The following is a 23,302-nucleotide window of genomic DNA, read 5'->3' on the forward strand; positions in this document are numbered from 1 at the left end:
ACATTTGGAATTAAATAATCGATGGCTCAGTGTAGGATGGGGGAGAACTGAAAGAGGCCTGGGTATTTCAATGAACTGCAAGATAAAGAGTACATCAATGAAAGGTAACAAAACAAAGCCCTAATTTGATCAGTCAGCAAACATGTGTTGTTGTTCAATCGTATCCACTCTTTGGGATCCCTTTTGGGGTTTTCTAGCAATGATACTAGAGTTGTTTGCCATTTGCTTCTCCAGTTCATTTTACTAATAAGGAACTCAGGCAAACAAGGTAAAGTGGCTTGCCCAGGGTCATACAGCTAACAAATATCTAAGGGCAGATTGGAATTCAGAAAGATGAGTCTTCCTGACTTCAGGTCTGGTACTCTCTCCACTTAGCTGCCCCAAACATTTACTAAGCACCTACTATGTGTCAAGGCATGGTGCTAACTAAGCTCTAAGGTTACAAAAAGAGACAAAAGACAGTACCTGACCTCCAGGAGCTTATAGTTTAATGGGGGCACACAATGTAAACAAATATGTACAAAGTGAGCTATATATAAGAAAACAGAAAAATAATTAATAGTGGGAAGGCACTGAAATTAAGAAGAGTTAAGAGAGGCTTCCTAGAGAAACTGAGATTTTAGTTGAGACTTAAAGAAAGCCAGGGAGGTCAGTAGTTAGAGTTGAGGGGAAGAAATTGTTCCAGATTTGGAGGACAGCCAGGAGTCCATTGTCACTGGATTGAGGAATACATATTGAGGAGTAAGATGTAAGAAGACCAGAAAGGTAGAAGGGTGCTAGATTATGAAGGACTTTGAATACCAAACAGAGAATTTTGTATTTGCTCCTGAAGGCAATAGGGAGCCATTATAATTTATTGAGTAAGTGGGAAGGAGGTGAAGTGATTGGGCTTGTACGTAAGTGGCTGAATGGAAGGTGGATTGGAGTAGGAAGAGACTTGACATAGGCAGATCCACCAGCAGGCTATTGCAATAACCAAAACATGAGGTAATGAGGACCTACACTAGAATAGTGGCAGTGTCACAGGAAAGAAGGAGGCAGATTGGAGAGCCATTGCAAAGGTCAAATCAGTAGGCCTTGGCATCAGATTGGATTTCACAGTGAGAGGCAGAGGAGGACAGTGTGAGAGATCCAGGGTGACTCCTAGGTTGTAAGCCTGAAGGACTGGAAAAATGGTGTTGCCCTCTATATAAATAGGGAAGGGGAAAAATAATGAGTTCTTTCTTGAGTTTTATTTTAAGAGATGATTAGTATCCAGAATGAAGCAAGTGATGGCCCTGCTCCAGACCACACATGGAGGATAGTACTCTCTTCTGGGTGCCATATTTTAGGAAGGGACATTGATTATTCAAGAGGAAAGTCAGCAGGATGTTGAGCATCTGTTGAAGGAACCAGGAATGCTTAGCCTAGAGAACAGAAGACAATATAAATATGTGATGCTCTAATGTAGAAAAGAAATTAAATTTGTTCTTCTTGGTCCCAGAGGATGGGAGTAGGAGCCATAGTTAGAAATCACAAGAGGGGAATTAGACTGGGTGTGTGGAAAAAGTTCCTAATAATTAGAGTGGTGGAATAGTCTAGTGTGGGAGAACTACTGGATTTCCCCATTGTTAGAAGTCTTAAAGCAAAAGGTATAGATGACCACCTCTTGGTTAAGTTGTAGAGGTAATTCCTATCCATATAAGTTGGATTAGGTGGCCTTTGAACTCTCTTCCAACTGAGATTTTTTGATTTCTCCTTCTGCCCAGGGGCCTCCCTTCATGTGATTTATGATTCCCCAGACAGGTCTCTACCCTTTTCCCATATCTTCGTATAATAGTAGTAGGCTCAAAATGATTGGGGCAAGAAAGGGGGGGGGGGCAAGTAGTTGGAAACCGATTGAGTTCATCAGGGCTTCTTTGTTCAGTGGACCCAGAATGACCTTAAGGTCTCAATCAGTGTGAACAATGAATCCCCCAAATCAGTCACAAATATTTGAATGCACCCTATTTGAAGTTATAATTATGTAAACTACAGTAACTAGTTCCAACCCAATGGAAAATGTGAAGCATGAATTCTAATAAAGTGACTGTTTCACAGAATCCATTGCTTCAACTAATCAGAACCTAGCTGTGACCTTCATTGATTATTCCCAGGATCCCTGAGGTTAGACATATTCCTAATCCCAAAATGCATGGCCTCCATACTTTTCACAAAATTCAGCAGGGAGACAGGAGTTTATGAATGAGAGACCTATAGACGGCATATTTGTCATATCAATGGTCATCCAATTTCTCAGTACCCTTGATCCTTTTTCTGTGACACAGGGATAACCAATGGCTTGAAACTAGCAAGAAAAGCTAGCCATCAACATCAGTATTTGGGGACTGCTTAACCATTCAATCATCCCATTTACCCAAGAAACAATTTCCTTCCTACCTAAATTAACACTAGTTTATATGGGGGGGAGGGATAGAGGATGATAGAGGAACTGAAATACAGCGAGGTCCTAATTAGTGAGAATGATTCTTCTCCTGAAGTGGTCCCATTATTCCAGTTTGCACTACATATTTCCATTGAGGTGAAATCATTACCATGTTTTACATAATTGTACTTCAAATAGTGCAGACATGAAAAATGTGACTACTTCAGGAAATTCTTTATTCACACTTAGTTGGGATTCTAACTATCTATTCACCACCACAGAAAGAAAGTGTGTGTATATACTGAGGATAGAAATTGAGGACCTTCCAGACAGCATATGCTGTATTTGTTCTTACCTACCCTTCGTCCTTCAGCTCAGTGAATAATATCCCATGCCATGGCATTTTTAATACTGTGATAAATCCTAAAATGAGAACCAAAAATTAAATTTTAGAGATTACTTAGGAAAAGAAACTTCAACAAAGGTTTATAGTATTAAAAGGTTAAGTAATGCCCTAAGCCAATGAAAACAGACTTCTACTCTGGCTCAAAAGTCCCCCCTCAAAATGACCCCTTAGTTCTTATAAGAGTTTTGTAGATTCTGGTTTTTTTTAAACCATTCACTTGTTTCTCCTCAAGGTATTCCTGGCAGAATTCAAGAAAACGAACCAATTCTTTGCAGTAAAAGCCTTGAAGAAAGATGTTGTTTTGATGGACGATGATGTTGAGTGCACGATGGTGGAAAAGAGAGTCCTTTCGCTAGCCTGGGAACATCCGTTTCTAACTCATGTGTACTGCACATTCCAGACTGAGGTACAGACTGATACATATATTTAAGTCACTTGTCCCTAAAAGAGAATAGTAATTGGGACACCAAATTGAGCTGTGCAGTGAGTCCCTCATCTCTAGTTCCATTAACTTCAAGCGTCGGTCCAGAGATTAAATGAATACCTCCACTTTTTTTCAACTATAAACTGAGGATAATAGTTAACACCTACCTCCCAGGGTTATTGAGAAGATCAGATGAGATAATATTTGTAAAGTGCGTAACTCAGTGCCAGACATGTAGTAGGCATTTGATAAATTCTTGTTTCCTTCTTTATTAAACCAGTGAAAGGCATTTAAGCAAAGTGTGGAATTTCATGCACTGTGACAAGTAGTCAAAGGATGCGTTTGGGAGGGGGAGGGCAAGTGGAGAAGGCCTTCCTGGCACCACTTAGGTCAAAACACATGTGCAGTTGTATACCCCAACAGGACAAGTCTGGATGTCAGAGACCTTTTGTGGGCTTAGTAAATATTTCATGATGAGTTAAGGGGACTAGAAAATAGACCAACCTGCATTTCTATTCCTCTTTCACCAAGTGGGTTCTAAGATGTTTACTGTCAAAAAAAAAAATTATCTCCCCTAAAGCATTTGGTTAAGCCGAGTCAAAGGGAAACAGACAAGCTATCATGAAGATTCAACCTCTTTTAGATAATGAATATAAAGATATCTGAAAGGGTTATATTTGCCCAGAGAGCATGAATAGATCTAACTTTATACCCCTCCCCCCAAAAAAAAGTTCCTGTAACTAGGAGTTCTTAACCTTTTTTGTATCATGGAACCCTTTTTGACATTTTGGTAAAGCCAATGGATCCCTTAGAACAGGTCTGTATAACATGTAGCCCGCAAAAAATGTAGAGGAAAACATGCTTTGTACATAGAGGACATGCTTTAGCAGACCACAGGTTGTGCAGACATGCCTTAGAATAGTAGAGTTATCCTTTCCACATCAAGATTTTCCCTATCACAGTTTTGATGTATTGCAGGTCAACATAAGAAATTAAATGAGAATTTGGGGGGAGTTTTGAAAAGCTGCCTGTGAACTCAGAGTCTATGAACAAATGCTTAACACAAATTTTACAATAAGGTACTGTAAACACCCCATAAAAGAAAAAGAAAAAAATTCAGACTTTTTCTCTGATACAAAGGGAGTGCCAAAAATTTTTACGCCAGTTTTCCAGATCACAGGAGCGTAGCATCCCTAACCCCCACTCTGTAGAAGGAATAACTATATTCCTAAACACATACGATAAAGTATGTAGGATTGAAAAGAAACTATATTAAAATATAAGTGGGGTTTTTTTCTCCATCCAAGTCCACAGATTCTAATGATGGTGGTCTGTGGACCCCATGTTAAATTGATTTAGAGTTTTAGAATTTTAAAATTGAAAGAGACTTAGAATTCACGTAATTAACTCCATCATTTTACAGAGGGGCTAAGTGACTTACTCAAAGCCACAAAACTATGCAATGACTGAGCTAAATTGAAAACTCAGGTCTTCTGACTTGTGATCCTATATAGACCTGAGGCTATAATGAATGGAGTGCAGGCTATTGAATCAGGAAAATATGGGCTTTCAGTCCTGTTTCACACACTTACCAGCTAGGTGGTATGTATGGTAGATACAATGCTGAAGGCCTGAGTTCAAATCCAACCTCAGACTCTTACTTGCTTTGTCCCCTGGACAAGTCACTTAACCTCCCTAAGTCTTAGTTTCCTCATCTGTAAAATGTACATGTGAATACCACCTGCCTCAAGGGGTTGTTGTAAGAATGAAATAATATTTGTAAAGCACTTTACAAACCTAAAAGTGCTATATAACCTCCAGCTATTATATTTGCTGTTATTATGGCCTAGAGTTAGGAAGACTCATCTTCCTGAGTTCAAATCTAGCTTCAGATACTTCCTAGCTGTGTGATTCTGGGCAAGTCACTTAACCCTGTTTGCCTCAGTTTTCTCATCTGCAAAATGAGCTGAAGAAGGAAATGGCAAACCATTTCAGTATATCTGCCAGGAAAATCCCACATGAGGTCACAAAGAGTTGGACAAGACTGAAAACAACTGAACAACAAAGCTGTGTAACCATTTCATTTACACACCTCTAAACCCCATTTTACTCTCCTGCAAAGCAAGGGGGTTGGACTTTGTGACCTATAAGGACCTTTACAGTTCTAAATCAATGTTGTTTTTGAGGTGCTGGGGACCATTTTATAAAAACATTGATTTAGTGCTAGAAGAGACCCTGGTCCATCCCCTAATTTGATTGAAGAGGAAACTGGTACAAGACATCAAATGACTTGTCTGAAGGTCCCACAGGGTGGGCAGAGTCAAATTCTAACTCAGTTACCTTGACCCCAAATGCTGGGTAGTTCTACTTCTTATCCATGGGTTTCAATTTACTTTTTTTAAAAAAAAAAAAGTTTACTTGCTCTCCATTAGAAAAAGGGAATGGGTTTTTCTGTAATGTTTTACTGTTCCTGACCTCTGCTGTGAGAGTATGATCAACATTTGATAGGGATCATCATCACTGGGTATTTTTTCCTCTCAAATTCAAAGAAAGCACATTCTTCTAGTTCTCTTACCTCTTCTTTTTCCTCATCACTGATTCCATTTCCTTCAATGTTGTGTTTCCAAAGTTCCATCCTGGACCATCAATTTCTTTTTTCTATTTATACTTTCTCCCTTGGTAAATATTCATTCCCAGCATTAGCCGTCATCTCTGTGCAGGTGCCTCTCCATTTCTGACTGTAACCACAACAAGTCAGGCAACAAACATTTTCCAGGCACTGAGCTAAGTACTGAGGTTCAGGCAAAATCAGTCTCTGTCATCAAGGATCTCACATTCAGATGAGAGAGACAAGAGGTAAAAAGGCAGATACATATAAGATATATACAGAGTAAATGGAAGGCACTTTCCTGGGGTGACCATAAAGGGCCTCTTGCAGAAGATGGGATTTGAGCTGATTCTTGAAGACATCCAGGCAAATGAGATGAAAAAAAGCATTCCAGGAATGGATAGCTAGTGCAAAACACAGAGACAGAGTAAATCAGGGTCACACTTGAGGACCTAGTGGGTCACATGTGGCCTCAAGGCAGCAAGTTCCCCACCCCTGGAGTAAACAATCAAGGCCATCTGAATGGCAAGTAGGCCAGCGTGGCTGGATTATAGTGTGAGGGAGTAAAGTATAAGAAAGATAGAAATATAGGGAAGGGGAGCTTTAAGTGCCAAATAGAAGAGTTTCTATTTGACCTAGGAGGTGATAGAGCTCATTGAGCTTGAGCAAGGAGGTGCAGGCAGGGACATGATCCGATCAACATTTTAGAAAACAACCCTGCAAAAATTTTTTAAAACAAATGTTAAAAATTGCTTTTACATCTGTTTTCTTTCACAATGTGACTAATATGGAAATGTCTGGCATGACTGCAATATCAAATTGCTTGCCTTCTCAAGGCAGGGAAGGGAGAGAAGGAGAGTTAGAATTTAGAATTCAAAGTTTTTAAAAAACTAATGTTAAAATTTGTTTTTACATGTAATTGGGGGAAAAATGAAAGGAAAGGGAAGGAGAGAGGAAAGGAAAGAGAAAACTACCTTGGCAGCTGGATTGGAATGGCAAGGAGACCAGGTAGGAGCCAGCTGCACTAGTCTCTAGGTGATAAGGGCTTTCTTCTCTGCTTTTGCAATTACTTTCATTGGTCTCTTAAGAGCTCCATATTAAGGAGAAGCTTAAGTATTTTTTTCTTAGTTGTATATGTTGCCATTTTCCTAAAGAGGTTCTATTCATTAGTTGAAAAACTGATTTTAATGCTTTAATCTTGTTTTAATACTTTTTCTTAGAACTTTGCCCTTATCAAGCACTGTTTTACAATCCTAGAGCACTGGGAAAGTAGAAATTCTAGACCAAAGTCAACTCACTATACTGCTGATTTCCATGGTGAAATTTTCCACTGTAAAATCATTCATGAAACTGTTGTTACCATCTGACAGTGGGGACACTAGCCACATTCCACACAATTAAAAGTGTTCTTTCCACATAAGTCATAATATTTTTATTCATTTGTGTCCAACTCTCCATGACCCCATTTGGGGTTTTCTTGGCAAAAATACTAGAATGGTTTGCCATTTCCTTCTCCATCCCATTTTATAGATGAGAAAAGTGAGTAAAGTGACTTGCCCAGGATTACTATAAATGACCTGAAGCCAAATTTGAATTCAAGACTTCCTGACTCCAGGCCCAGTGCCACCTGGGTGCCCAAGTGATAATATGCAAAGTAACTTTGTTTTCAAAGACCCGGCTCCCATCCACTCTTCCTGTGTTAGCAGTACCAAAATCAATATATCCTAAAACATTCTTGACTTCAGCTTTCTTAATTCCATATCTTGTTTTCTAGCATTGAAGCTCTTGCTTATTCATATCAGTGACCAGAAAAATAGTATTTTTTCACTTATCCTATTATTATTATAACTATTAGAAGTAAAATCACCAAGACAGTAATTATCAACTTCTTTTTCATTTTCTGTCAGCAGTTTTTCCTTAGGAGCAGAGTTAAGTTTTATTTTCTGGGTTGAATGAGCTGATAATGGAAAGCAGTCATTCACTCAAGCGTTGTAACCACTATGCCCCTAATAGTGATACCCTATTTGCTTAATATTTGGCTAGCTATGTTGACATGGTTCTTATTACTTTCTAATCTTCCATGTTATCTTTTTCCATGTTTCTATTAAAAAGACATTTACTTATTCTCATGAGAAAATTGGACTTTCTATCTACCTTTCTACCTATTTCTGAACAGCTGGACCATACATCCACACAGAAATTCTGAGACTACATTTTATTCAATTTTATTTCATTTTTAACTTAATAACAAATTGATGTGAAATGAAATTCAAAACAAAAAATACAGTTGTCCCATTATCCCTTCTGTCATCTATCTTTGTTCATTTCCCTTAGGTATATTTCTGCTTCAATACTTTATGAATCTGTGATTTTATCTCTGTCCTACAGCAATCTGGTAATTCTTCTACCCTTTATTAGACAATTTTCAGGAACTCAGGGAGATCTCTGTGCACCCAGGAGGCATCGGCATAGGACCTTTAATGAAAATAACTTATTCCCTCTCCTTCACCTCCCTCATAATAACAAAAACTAACATTTACATGTGGGTGTATACACATACATATTATACATACTTACTGTGTAGGTATTATCATAAAATATTAATTGTACATATAAATAATATATATGTAGTTTAAATACTAAATATGCATATACTTTTTCTGAGTCCATCTTGTACCTTATTTATATTTAGAGTTACTTCCCTATATCCAACCCTGAGTATGTCTGTAAAATTCTATATCCTCCATTTAAAGAACGAGTGGGGGTTTTTTATATGAGTTTTAGAAAAGTGAAAATATTTCCAGGATTTTGACCATTTCTAGGCATTTCTCTTCTGTAAATAATATTTCTGTGTATCCTGTATGGAAATTTCTATTTTTAGATACAATGCTCCTATGTCTAAGTATATTCAGTTACTCTCAAAACAAGTATATATTTCTTTAAATTTGTAGATACAAATGGAAAAAATATGAAGCCTTTATTTGTAGGCCTTTATATTCTTCATTTTTAATATTCTCATTGAAAAAGAGTAGAAAATGCAAATGAAAGTTATTCCCTCTTATTTCTTCAGTATCTGATTTCAGGTTGTCTTAGAGATCATTATCATTTTACAGATGAGGAAATTAAGATGCAGGAAAGTTAAGTGATTTACCCAGCACTGTGCCTTCAGTTAAACAAGAAACATTTATTAAATGCCTACTCTATCTTAGGGGCAGCTAGATGGCTCAGGGATAAATTCCTGAGCCTGAAGTCAGTAGGACCTGAGTGTAAACCTAGCCACACTAGCTATCTGACCCTGGGCAAGTCACTCAACCCTGTTTCCCTCCTCTATAAAATGGTCTGGAAAAGGAAATGGGAAACCACTGCATTATCTTTGCCAAGAAAACCCTAAATGGGATCACAAAGAGTCAGACACAATTGAATAACTCTGTCTCAGGCCCTGTGTAAGTCAAAGCCAAAAATGAAGCAGTCTCTGCCTTTAAGGAGCTTATAGTCTTGACTGTCACTCTTTCTCTCCCAGCTTGATTTACTCATATTTTTTTCTTTTGGTCATTGAAGGGGCCATTCCCTGATTGCTTCTTATAGAGGTCTATTCACTGAATGGGCATCACCTGAATAGGCCTTAGGAGAAAAAGGCCAAGGTCTCCCAGTGCATCCTGGTCTGTCTCCAGTCATCCTGATGAATATCTGGTCACTGGATCCAGATGGCTCAGGAGGAGAAAGTGAGGTTGGTGACTTTGCACAGTCTTCCCTCACTAAAACAAAGTCAACCTCAAGTCATGTCATCATTTCTCTGATGTCATGGCCTTTTTAGAAAATGAAGGACAAACAACAAGTTTAACAGGAAAAACAATGTGTTGACATATAAATATATTTAAAATATGTACCAGGGAAATGCAAAATAATTTGGGGGAGAAGTCACTAGAGAAAACAAGAAGTCTCATATAGGAAGTGGCTCTTGAATTGTGTTTTGAAGAAATATAGGGATTCTGAGAAACAAAGTTGAGGAGGATATGTCTTTCATTCATGGGATCAGTATGATTAAAGAAAAAGAGATGGGAAAGAAAAAGTTATACGTGAAAAGCAGCAAAGAGGACAGTTAAATAGGACTAGACAGTGCATAAAGAGGAGTAATGTTGAAAAAACTTGGAAAGATAGTTTCCCAGCCAGATTGAGAAGGGTTTTAAATTCCCCCCCAAAAAGATGAGTTTGTATATGACCCTAGAGACTTGAAGTTATGGAGTTAGGAAGTACCATAATCAGACTTGAGTTTTAGAAATATCAATTTTGCAACACATTGGAGGGTGAAAAGAGAAGAAAGACTGGGGGTGGGAAGAACAATAGGAGACTATTCAGATAATAATCCATGAGAGAAGTGATGAGGACAAGAACTAGGCTGAGAGCCTAGGAAGAAAGGAGATGTTATAGAGGCAAAATTGGCAACTCTGGCAGCTCTTTAGAGATGAAGGAGAGTGCGGTGTCAAGAACAACTCTGAGGTTTTGAACCTAGATGACTAGAAGGATGATGCTGTCCTCTACAAAGAAAAGAAAGTTAGGAAGATGATGGGGAAGTGTAGACAAAAGATACTAAGTTCAATTTTAGACTTATTGAGTTTGAGATACCTACTAGCCATCCAGGTCAAAATGCTCAATAGGCAGTAGGTGACACGGAAGTGGAATTTAGGAGAGAAACTAGGGCTAGATCTATGGATTTGTGAATCCTTTGAATAATGATAACTCTTAAACCTTAGGTGATCTAATGAAGTCACCAAGTGAAAGGAGAGAAGAGAATAGGATCAATAGAACACCTACAGTTGGGTGAAAGAATGGAAATGGATAAGGTAATACAGCTAAAAAGGCTGAAAAACAGTCAAACAAGTAAGAAGAACCAAGAGAAGTGCCATGAAAATGTGGAGAGGACCTAGTGTCCAGGAAAGAATGTTCTACAGTAACACATGCAGCAGACAGGTCACTAAGGATGAGTACTGAAAAAAGACCATCAGATCTGACAATTTGAAAGATCATTTGATAACTTTGGAGAGAGTATTTCAGTTGAATGGTGAGGTCAAAAATTTTGATTTCCAAGGGAAAGAAAAGAAGAAAAGAATTGGAGGCACTGTGTATATCTAAATGGAATGAAATTCAAAGAGGAATGGTTTCATATGATGGCAGCAGAGGGAGGGTCTAGGTAACAATGAGGAGCAAAAGTCATACCAAGGTCTCCTCCAGGATCAGTGTGTCAGTAGCTAAGGAAGAAGGTGCAGCCAGCACTGGAAAGGATGCATTGTACAGAGTAGTAGCCTAATATATGTTTGATAAAATTGTAAATGACTTAAAAAAGGTTCTGCAGTGAATTAATAAAAACCAGGTGAGACTAGCAACTCCATCTGAGATGCTTAAACCATGAACTTATCAACAAAGATTTGGGGGCAGGGCGGTATTATTGGATCCTGATACATTAATTAAAAGTCCTCATCTATCACTGAGCTTTCTAGAATTTGAATCAATAGGTTTGAAACTTAATTTTTAAAAAGTCAGAGATTCTACCTTTTTAAGTGATAAAAAAATAAGAATTAGAGTTCGAATGGACCTTAGAGAACAGCTAATCTAAATACCTCATTTTAACAAATAAGGAACCTGAGATCCAGCAGAGTAACTTGTCCAAAGTTATATGACAAATAAGTGTCAGAGTTGTGCAATCATCATGACTCCATTGCCTAATTTTACAGATGAGAACACTGAGTCCCATAGAGACTAATAGACCAGCCTAAGGAAATGAATCTTAGTTCTTACTCTCAATTCATTGTTATTTCTACTACACCAGATTGCCTTTGTCACCAAGCCAGGAGCATTGCTTTTGAAGACTCAGTGCTTTGATGGCTGGGGGGGTTGGGGAGGAAGAGAAATGTGCCTCATGATGATGTGTATTTAGGCCAATTTTTTTTTTACAATAGCAATATAATTAAAAGCATCTGGTCAAAAAAATTGCTGAAATTAGGATACATCTATTGTTTGAAAAAAGATAAAGATGATTTTTCCAGTTCCTATATTATTGTCTTAGCTTTGCATGTTAGAATACCTATGACAAAATCTTTGCTATTGCACATTCTTTTCCCATGGTGCAAGTACATGTTTTTAAATCACTAGTAAATATCCCTCAGTTAAATATATAGATAAGTATATTCACACACACACATATTTGAGAAAGGAAGGCATGAGAGGAAGCATGGTATAGTTGATGGATAGCTGACCTCCAAGTCAAAAGATCTGGGTTCAAATTCAGTTTCTAATAAATACGTACTGGAGATGTAACCTTAAATGAGTCACTTAACCTCTTGCTGCCTCCAGACAACTCCTAAAAGCTGTATGTGGTAGAGAAAGTACCATCCTGGATTCATAAAAAGCAATTCTTCATTGGAGCTCCCTACAAATGTGAACCAAAGGCCCAGTTACATACATAATATTTACCATGTTTGTGATTTCATTTATACAAGGAGTTCCCAGCAAGGAATCGATATTTTCTCTACGCATAGTCTTTGAGGAACCACTGAGACACTGAAAGATTATATCTTGTCCAAGGCATACACCTAATATTGTTCAGGGGCCTTGTGGGAATAGGCATCATGGCATAGTGTGGATAAAGGTAACCTGCCTTGGAGTCAGGAAGGCCTGGGTTCCAGTCCTACTTCTGATACCTGCTGCATTATGTGACTCTGGGCATGTCAGGCTCCATTACATAAGCCACAGAGTAGGTGCTGATATGTACATGTGTGTAGATGTTCACACGCATCATATTTACATTGTGAAGAACTAGGTCCTAATATAGGCAAGCTTTAAATGACTAAACCTTTAACTGTGCCCAAGAAACCTCTGAGACTCTGTTGCTCTGATACAGAGGAACTGCTAATCTTCATTAGAAAAGGAAATGTAAAATACCAGGAAATGTCTGGCCAAACATACATATTTTGGCAAAATTTAAATGTCCTTCACTTTGCAACTCTCGGAAGACTCAGATTTCCCACTTAGCAGTGAGTGCACAGCTGAAGAGGCTAGGACAGCTGTCTAACCCAATATTGATTACTGCCTTCATTATATGGAAGACATAAATTCAAACCTATAAATTACTATGACTTTTCAATTTTTTAACTGGCTATAGTGCCCAGAATGGAATGCCATGAGTAAGTTTATAAAATCGGATGTTAATAAATAAATACATTTTATCAAATAGTAAGTCAAATCCTTTCTTTTTAGATAGAGGTACTTCAGCATTACTCAAGCGTTCGCTTCTTTCCAGAGGCCTTAATGTAATTGTGCTGTCAGACATAAGCTAAAAATGACCTTCCTTATAGAGTGGAAATTGGAACCTGAAACCCCACAAGACAGTTAATGTTTTATTGTGTCATTAGTACAGGCTGTGAATCATGGGCAGATATTCAGAAAAGGCACTCTGATGACAGTGTACTTTATTAATTATAAGGCCTGATGGGAAAGTTTTCTGTAAAAGCCAATCTGTGATTTAATTGACACAGCACTAGTGCCTCTAGGAACCCTAACCCCAGGGTGGTCTATACTGCGGAAAACTGGGGTAGAAGAGTGAAATTAAATCATGAAAACACAAAGGAAAAATATTGTGAGGGAGAGGAAAGGGGGCAATAGTCTAATGAGGCTGAGGAGCCTGTTTGGGGAACTTACCAACCAAGTCAGACTTTTAAAAGACACATACCATCTTCTTGTAGAAAGAAGATTAAAGTGAACACAAAAGCATGCCTTGGTTCTGTAAAAATATCATCCTGAGTGTCAAAGCGCAGATTGAGCCAGAATAGCTAAAGGCAACAAAAAAAGGTTGTTTTCTTTTAGCAAGAGTGGGGAGAGTAAGCATGGTGAAGTGGCTAGAGAGATGGATTTGGAGTCCAGAGAACAAATGGAACAACGGATAAATAGGTAGTGTCAGAGGATCATAGAAGGCAAGGCATCTCAATTTTTATTTTGCTTCTCTTTTCTCTGCCAAGAAAAATAATCTTCATGCTAGAAAACCCAGAACAAAAATGACTTAGAGAGAACTGATACCCAATATAAAGAGCGAGAGTGTTAAAGAGTGCCTATAGCTTCTCTTGATCAGCTGAAATCACCAGGGTCAAGATAGACTGGCTGTATCTTAAATAACTGAAAGAACGAATGGGTGTGATGTCTGAGCCACTGTCTAGGATCTTTAAAAGATGCTGGTAAATGAAATAGGTGTCACCGAGGGAGAGAAATTGTACAAAGAATTCATCAATTAACGTAGATTTTTTTTAATGTAGAAAGTGGAAGCAAGACCAAATTCTGTAATGTTTCAGGAATACTGAGAAAACAAAGAGGGGTTTGGGAGTTTTGTTTCTGTTTTTGTAATTTATAGAGAGGCAGGGGGTGTAGAGAGCTAGTCTGGTTAGGAAGATGAGGGATCAAGTCTAACGTCTGGTACATACACACTGGCTCTGTGACCGCAAAGTCCTTAACCTCCAGTGTTCTAGGCCAGTGGTGTCCAACTCAAATGGACATGGATCTCTGCAAGCCCCACGTTGACTTCATTGTGTTATTGTCTATTCTGTTACACATTTGTCAATTACATTTTAATCTGGTTCTTCCACACTTTTAAGAGTCAAAGGGTCTCAGAGTTGACACTTCTGCTGTAGGCAACTCCCTAAGCTGATCCACCTAGGGATCCTCCCTGAAAGTTTGCTATCCCAATGAAATCCTAGGTCCAATCCATTCCTATTTTTGGCTCCGTTGGGAAAAGGAATGTTGTACCATTATGAGAAATATCATGTCATAAAGCCAAGAGAAACAGCAAAAGATAAAGCTGGTTTACCTATTTCACCAGAAAACTTGGCAAGTGATATAATCAATCCCAAGAGCATTCAGAGATGAAAAATGGAAAGAGAACTACAAAAGGAAGAAAAATGGAAAAAATTTGCAAAAAAACCCATTTTGACAGACTGGTTGTTTGTTTCTCTCTCCCTCATCCCCATCAAGGATAGTGAACTAACCATCACACTTAGACACTAATATCATAATCCCTGAGGTGCGAACAGAGGAAATAGAAATTGTACTAGAGAGAGCAATGGCAGGGAATGCAGCCAGATATAAAGAGGATATCCATCCTGGAGGTGATACCATTGGGAGGCAATGGAGAATCTGATGTACAAGATATCTGAAAGAAACATTCCAAAGGCATAGAAAAAAAATTCTCAAACCTTACCCATACTCCCAAGCATAAAAAAAGAACATCCATAACTACTGACCTCTGCCCTGGATATGCAGAATTTTTTATGAGAGCCATTTACACATAAATTGAGGGCACCCTGGGTGAAGGCATTAGTAGGGAACTCTAAGTGTGGGTCAATCAACAAGTATTTATTAAATATTCATAATGTTTCAGGCACTGTATTAAGCACTGGGATATAAAAAAAAGTCAAAGTAGTGCCAGCTTCCATGAAACACATAGTCTAATGAGGGAGATGAGGACAGCTAGCTGGCACAGTGGATAGAGTACCAGGTTTAGAGTCATGAAGACTCAACTTCCTGAATTGAAATCAAGCCTCAGACACTCACTTATTAGCTGTGTGACCCTGGGCAACTCATTTAACCCTGTTTGCCTCAGTTTCCTTATCTGTAAAATGAGCCAGAGAATGAAATGGCAAACCACTCCAGTATCTATGCCACAAGAGCCCCAAGTCACAAAGAGTAGGACATGACTGAAAAGACAGAACAACCCGCAAGAGGACATATTTAGGTCAAATTGGAAGGTAGGCACTACCAGTATGGGGAACATAAGGATGCTTAACAATTTAACATCTCTTTGATCTCTCAATTGACTGAAAGATGTCAAGAATTTAAGATCCATTGTATTTATTGTTCATTGATTACAAAAAAAAACAGCCATTAAAGAACAAAATTTAAAGAACTACCAAAAAATACAGGTTTTTTATAACAAGGTGTCTTCCATCCATATATCAAGATTATTCAGAATTCCTTAGAAGATAGAGCAAGAAATAACCCTTCTCAGTAATTCTCTGATAATAAACATTATGTAAAACATAAAAACAGGACAAGATGCTCACCAAAAATGTTTGCCACTGGGATTACAATTCGGAGAGAGGCCAGGTCAAGGAGGTATTTCCTAGAGATTATGAGGGGACTGCTTTAAATATTCTTGCTTACGGATGCTGTTCATTACATAAAGTTCCAAGATATTGCGAAGTATCCTAGAAGAGATCAATAACTGGTCAAGGAAGTTTTGTCCTGTTCGCTCAGGAAACTTCAAATGTGAGAAGAAAATTCATTACATAGATTTCAATATGCATTCAAATGGATACCTTACAGAACTTGTCCAACAGTGTGTATATATGATTATATGTGTACATATGTGTGTATGTGTGCATATACATGTGCAAGTGTGTATATGCATATACGCATGTGTATGCACATACATGTAGATGTGTGTCTAGAAATATACACACAGATACATGTATATACATATGTCTATATATGCATGCACACATATACACTCAGACATCCTAAATATATTCTCAGAAAGTTCAGAGGAACAATAACTAGGCATAAGAAAGAGAAAGAAAAGGAAAAGAAAAAACAGACTGAATTGTTTTCAGGAAATTTCAAAGCACTTGTGTCTTTTATTAACTCCAGGTTCCCTACAAATCACCAAGGCCCATTTTTACAATGCAAACATTTTATCAGTATCTCCGTAGAGCAAGCCAGACAAGGAATACCACCACTTTCAAATAACTAATGATGATCACACAGAGGGCAATGGAAAGACAGATGTTTGTTGTAAGGAGGCTGCAACATCTAGCTAATAAAGCACCCCAAAGGAAGGCAGGAGTGAAAACATCATCGAGGAATTATATGACAGAAAGAAAACATGATGTATGACTCCAAGGACATGAATTTGAGTGAGTGGGAGAAAAAGAGAAGTTAGAAATGGAGGGCTGGGGGTTAAAAATGATTTCTGTTTGAAGAAGATTGATTTTGAGATAACTACAAGACAATTAGTTTGAAATGTCCAATAGGCACGTTGAAGGTTTGTTGCTTGTCATATAGGCCTGTGGTGGAGGAGAGATTCAGGCTGAATATATGAATCTGAAAGTCATCTTCATAGGGGAGATAATTATACCCGTGTGAGCTGATGATTTTACCAAGAAACAGAGTGTAGAGAAAGAGCAGAAGAGAATCTAAGACTGAGCTTTGTGCGGCAAGAGAATTTAGAAATCATCTCGTTGACTCCTGGGTGACCCTGATAATAGCTAATCGTCATCGCTAGCAATTATCTAACACTTTAAGCTTTGAAAAGACTCTTTCCATTAACCCACAGTACTACTTGTGGCCTGGGTAGGCTGGGCCACCATAATGGGTGATGACCTGCCCCTCCCCGCCAAGAGTCCAAGCTAGGCCTTAGCCTTTCCCTGTCCTTTAGGCTCCTTCAGTTTGATTTCTTTGCATCCTTCCCTCGAAGGTACGGGTCTGTGATGCTTACCCTTGTGTTGGAAGTCTGTAATTAAAATTTCCAAAAAGTTCATAAATCCCTTAAGACTTGGCCCTACAGTTATGGGCACTGGCTGCCATCAGATGTCTCAGTCTTACAGTCAATAGTGTCTATGAGCTAGAGCTAGAAGCAACTGAGAAGCCATCTAGCTAGCCCTCTCATTTTACAGATGAAGAAACTAAGACCTGGAGAACCACATAACTTAACCACAATTCTAAGCATCCAAGGTGGTAGTTGACCCCAGATTCTCTGGGCCTAAAGTCAGTACTCTTTCCCCTGTACCATGAAACTTCAAAATTCATACTTTTTTTTCTGAACGCAAATTTAATTTAGTTATGGCAAAGAATCCTAATTCACTAGTCCTGGAGTGGCACTAGGAAAGCCTTGGCGGAAGAACAGTCTTGGTAAACAATTATCTGAACATCCCACAAGTAAAAACCAAAACCAACATTGGGGTCTATTTGTCATGCCAAACTTTTCTCTGGCCTTGGCTTTTCCTTCCCATTTTTTCAAGAAACCCTAGAATGCCTTGCTGTTGGCCCAAACCCAAGCATTAGAGAGAAACAAATTACCCTCATTGACTCATCATATGCCCCAGCTTAGTATGGAATGAGGATCATTTTGGTAGATTTATTGTGTAGCCAAAGAAAAGCATCAATAGTATTAAATGTGACATTCAACATGCTATACATCAACCATTCTTTTTCTGTTAATACGTATTAGAACAACACATATTCGGTAAGTATTATCACTGAATTAAGCTTGGATCCTATCTCATTTCCCAGATACAGATCCTAAATTACATACGGGAAATGATGAGAAGTTGAACTGAGATAGTTTAAAAACACTGGTTAGGGTTATTTATCCAACATTTGTCTCTCTGTCACACACACACACACTTCAATACTCCTTTGATTTGTAAATTTTTAAATAGGAACCATTCTAGGATCTGTAAGCTGCTTCTCTGTGCTTGCATAGAATTGTTCATCTAATATTGTTGGCATTAGTATCACTGAAGACTGGAGAAAGACTTGAGGGGAGGAGGGAGCACATGATCCTGTATTTTAAGCACTGTTGCCATTTGTTCTCTGGAGCAGTTAAGAGAGATTCCACCCACTCTGTTTTATATAAAGGTTCTTGTTAGTTTGAACAAAGAGATAAGGTTAGAAAGTTTTCATATAATATTAATGAGAGCAAACGTCACTAGAAGAATCTTGTTCCCGATGCTGTGTGCTTTCTTGAAAGTTGGAGAATGTACAGAGGAAGGCATCCAGGAGGGTTAAAGGTCTCATGGTTATGATACAAAGGAAAGAGAACTGACTCTGGAGTCAAAGTATATGGATTTGAATACTGGTTCTCATGCTAACTGTTCATATGACCTTGGGCAAGCACCGTCATCACCCTGGGAATTGGTTTCCTCATCTACAAAATAAGGGAGGGGTGGACTAGAAATCTGAGATTCCTTCCAGCCCTACATCTAGAATGCTATGATCCATATGAAGATGAGGTGGAAGGAAGTAGAGGAATCTTTAGCTTGAAGAAAGGAAGACTCACCCTAGGGAACATGGTAGCTATCTTCAAATATTTAGAGGGCTTTTACATGGCAAAGGGATTATAAGTGTTCTTTTTACTCCAATAGACAAAACTAAGAACAAGGGTTAAATGCAAAGAGGAAAATTTATCTGGAAATCAAGAAAAACTTCTAATAATAATGCTGTACAGAATGGAATGGGCTGCTTCAGAAGGTGGTAGATTCTCCTTCATTGGAATTTTTCAAGAAGATGCTAGTAAGAGGTATGCTTGTAAGGTGTTTTCTTTCGGGGCATGAGTTGGACTGATGAGGGCTTGCAATTTATTTTGGACATAATTGAGTTTAAGACATCTACTGGACATCCAGTTGAAGATAAATAAAAGGCAGTTGAAGATGTGAATTTGGAGGTCGACCGAGAGACTGGGGCAGGATAGAAAGATTTGAAAATCATCAACATGGAAATAACAATTAAATCCATGGAAGCTGATGAAATCACCAAGTAAAGTAGTAGAGAGAGAAAAGAGAAGAGGGCCCAGGACAGAACTCTAAGGGATGCCTACAGTTAAGGGGCATGATCTGGTGGCCAATCCAGCAAAGGAGACAGAAAAGGAGTAGTCAGATAGATAGGAAGAGAACCAGGAGGGAGTGCTGTACCAAAAACCTAGAGAGGAAAGAGTCTTAGGAAGAAGGGAATGACCAAGAGAGAGACCAAGGAGAATGAGGATTGAGAAAAGGACATCGGGTTTGGCAACTACGAGACCATTTGTAACTTTGGAGAGAGCAGTTTTGGTGACATGATCAGGTCAGAAAATTTGCTACCAAGTGGTGCTGCTCAAAGTGGAAAGGGCTGCTTTAGGAAACAGTGGATTCCTCTCCATTGGAAGTCTTCAGGAAGAAACTAAAGATGAGTACACTTATGGGGTCAGTTCTTTGGGAGCAGGAGTTGACCACTGAGGAACCTCCAAAACTCACAAATTCTGTAATGCTGTAAGTTTTTCATGGTCTGTTTCTCTATCTATAAAATGAGGAGGAAGATAGCAAGAAGACAAGGCAGGTATAATTCTGGCCTCCAGCTTACCCTCTTGGAGATTTAAAATACTCAGGTTTTTGTTTTTTGGTTCTTTTTTTTTTTTTCAAAAAAATCTACAAAAAGGTCTTTGTCAGAACTTCAAAAAACATACTCTCATCATCCCCACCCATGTACGCAATCTTCTCTCATACATACCACCCACTTAAACCTCCCACCAAACACACACACACACACACACACACACACACACACATACACACAGCCTACATCCACTACCCCCCTCACACATACACATCCCCTCCACCCCCACTGATCTCTGACTGCTTCATGCTTCATAAGACCATGTGGGTTTAACAAATAACAATTTTAAGCCTTGAGAGCATTCTGTAATCTATTTTTTAAAAAAAATACACACTCCCACATAGTACAAAAGAGTTAGTTTTAAGAACAGCAGAGCTGCTCAGGGATGGTAGTTACCAAAGTTTATAACTACTCACAAGGGCAGGAGGAAAATAAATGTCAATAGGAAACAGTGTCAGTGTGCAGCCCCCATCACCCTCAGCCAAAGGTAACTTTGCAATAGCTTCCACATTACAATCAAGGGCCCAAGGCAGAGAAAGGGAACCTATGCCCCTTTGATTGAATCCAAACTTCACAGAACAAATTCCCTTAATAAAACGATTTGTTCTGTGAAGTTTAGATTCTGTCAAAGGGCTGCCCTTGAGGATCTGGAGGACCACATGTGGCCTTGTGGCTGCAGGTTTCCCACCACTGACCCAGGCCTCTTAGGCCTCAAAATTTAAATAGAGTTTTAGACAAAGAACCATCTTGCACCACTCAGGGACTGTCCTATCATCCAGCAGTGAAAGAAAATAATGTAGTTAAGAACCAGAAAAACTAGGCTATTTCCTTAATTGCCTGATAGGGAGAGAGGAATGGTGGAAGACCACCATGCAAAGACAGGGTGGAACTTGAGTCTAACTGTGCCAATCCAGCAAAAGGCTAGGGCCTTTTGGAACAAGTTATAATGCCCATTCTCTGGCTTCATTAGCCTTACATACATGCATCTTGAGGGGCTGTGACTATACCAGTCCAACATGTTCACTCAATATTCTAACTAACTCATATCCTGGATTCCCGCAGACGGAGAAATCATCCCTGAAAAAAGACAGGAAAAATATAGAAACCTTGAACTGGAGGGAACTTCATAGGTCACCTACTCTAGTATCTTCACAATAGATCAGGAAACAATACCCAAAATCATACAGAGCTGAATCTCGAACCCAAGTCTTCAGATTCCCCATCCAATATTCTTACCACTGTGTCATAATACAGGTGCCTATTCATCTTAGGATCATCAGAACATAAACTTCTATAAGAAGGAATCAATTCTAACTTTCCCCCCATTTGACAGATGAGAACACCAAAGGTAAGAGAAGTTTAAGTGACTGTCAGTGGTCACACAATCAGTGTTCGAGGTAAAGTGTTGGTGTTAGAGTTGAAAAGACCTAGATTTAAATCCCATGCCCTATGCCATGCTGCCTCTAAATGTGACTCTCATTTTCTTCTTGAGGAGCAAAGATTATAGCATCTGGCTTCTTACAGATTGGTTTGGGCCTTAACTAGGATGATTTGATACATTGTGCTATATTAATCAAGATTGTGGGAAAGGCATGTTCAGGAAGTGATTCCAGGTAGAGAGAATCAGAGCGCAGTGGGGAGCAGTGAAAGGACCAGTGATTGGACTCACTGTTCATGAATAACCCTAAATTTTAGCACTTCATTACTGAGTCAGTAGACTCCAATTATCTGCCCTTGGCCCTGTGCTGTTTCAGCATATTTATTAATGACTTAAAAACCGCCATGGATGGGAAGTCTACCAGATTTTCTCATAACTTGAAGGTTGGAAGGATTAATAGCACATTGGATGACAGTTATGACCCAGAAATATTTTGACAGACTAGAACACAAAGCCCTGTCAAACAGGATGAAACTTATTAGGGATAAATATAAAGTGCTACACCTAAGTTCAAAAAGTTGATATCAGTCAGCAAAAAGTTGATCAGGATGATGAAGTTTTCAGAGCATTCTGTGTGAGGGTTAGCTCGAAATATGTAGGCTAGATAAGAAGGGACTTTCGGGAAAATAATCAAAAAGCATTCATTAAGTACCTACTGTATACTGTATAAAGTTGTTGTTTATCCTTCATTCTCAAATAGGACGATGACATCAAGAAAGTGATGCCATGACTTGCAAGTGAATTGAGTTTGAACGAGGGAGGACTGTGCAAAGTCACCAGCCTCACTTTCTCCTCCAGAGCCATCTGGGTCCAGTGGCAAGATATAGAACAGGATGACTGGAGATGGCCTCGGATACAGTGGGAAACCTTGGTCTTTTTAAGCTAAGGTCTTTCCTAGGTCTCAAGTACTGTGCTAGGCACTGGGGATACAAAATTTTGAAAGGTTACCATAAGAAAGAGAAATCTGATTTGTTCTGTGTGACCTCAGAGGATAGAACTAGGAGCAAAAAGTAGAAGTCACAGAGAGGAAAATGTCAAACAGATGTAGGGAAAATTTTCTCATAGTAGTTGTTTAGTCATTCAGTCACATGAACCATAGCATGCCAATACTGTCCATGAGGTTTTCTTGGCAAAGATTCTGGAATGGTTTGTCATTCCCTTCTCCAGTGTATGAAGGCAAACAAAGGCTAGGTGACTTGCCCAGGGTCACACAGCTTGTAAGTATCTGAGGTCAAATTTGAACTCAGGTTTTTCTGACTCCAGGTCCAGAGCTTTAGCCACTGAGCCACCTAGCTGCCCTCTAACAGAGCTATCTAAAAGTGAAATGAGATGCCTCAGGAAGTGGTTGGTTCCCTCCCACTAGAAGACCGCAAGCAAAGGCTGGATGACTACTTGTCAGAGAAGTTACAAATAGGTATAGGTTGGATGAGATAGACTCCAGAGTTCCTTCCAACTCTAGGATTCTGAGATTCTGAAGTGAGATGATCTACAAGATTCCTTCCATCTCTGATATTCTAGATCAGAGCTTCTTAAACTGTGGGTTGAGACCCCATATGGGGTCATGAAAAATTTGGCAACAGTAAAAGGTTTCTGAAAGTGCAACGACCAAAAATTAATTAAAAATCAAACATGTAATGAATCTGAAGTGTTTCTGGAAGCACTTGTCCATGTTGCATCCCACAATTTTACTACAGCCTTGGCTCTGAACATACAACATGCACACTTGCATTGCACATGCTCCCAGGTCATACAATGCCAAGGAATGCTGAGGAAATGTGAAAAGGGGTCCAAAGTGGAAAAAGTTTAAGAAGCCCTGTTCTAGATTACTGAATGTTCCT

The 23,302-nt window shown here is 38.9% G+C and overlaps 1 protein-coding gene and 1 long non-coding RNA gene across 2 annotated transcripts in view; one reads left to right on the plus strand and one right to left on the minus strand.

Annotated features, from left to right (window-relative positions):
• The window catches only part of PRKCQ (protein kinase C theta), a 208,217-nt gene that overhangs the window by 122,015 nt on the left and 62,900 nt on the right, over positions 1-23,302 (plus strand). Inside the window, exon 12 of the mRNA XM_072653421.1 lies at positions 3,043-3,216. Coding sequence (XP_072509522.1) covers positions 3,043-3,216 — 174 coding nt within the window. The remainder of the gene's footprint in view (positions 1-3,042; positions 3,217-23,302) is intronic.
• On the minus strand, positions 1,214-16,305 carry LOC140533553 (uncharacterized). Its single transcript, XR_011976978.1, has 4 exons — positions 15,943-16,305; positions 5,810-6,246; positions 2,764-2,827; positions 1,214-1,406 (listed from the first exon to the last, which is right to left on the minus strand). It is a non-coding gene; the product is annotated as an uncharacterized lncRNA (long non-coding RNA).

Source organism: Notamacropus eugenii, chromosome 3 (genome assembly GCF_028372415.1).
Source record: "Notamacropus eugenii isolate mMacEug1 chromosome 3, mMacEug1.pri_v2, whole genome shotgun sequence".
Taxonomy (NCBI): domain Eukaryota; kingdom Metazoa; phylum Chordata; class Mammalia; order Diprotodontia; family Macropodidae; genus Notamacropus; species Notamacropus eugenii.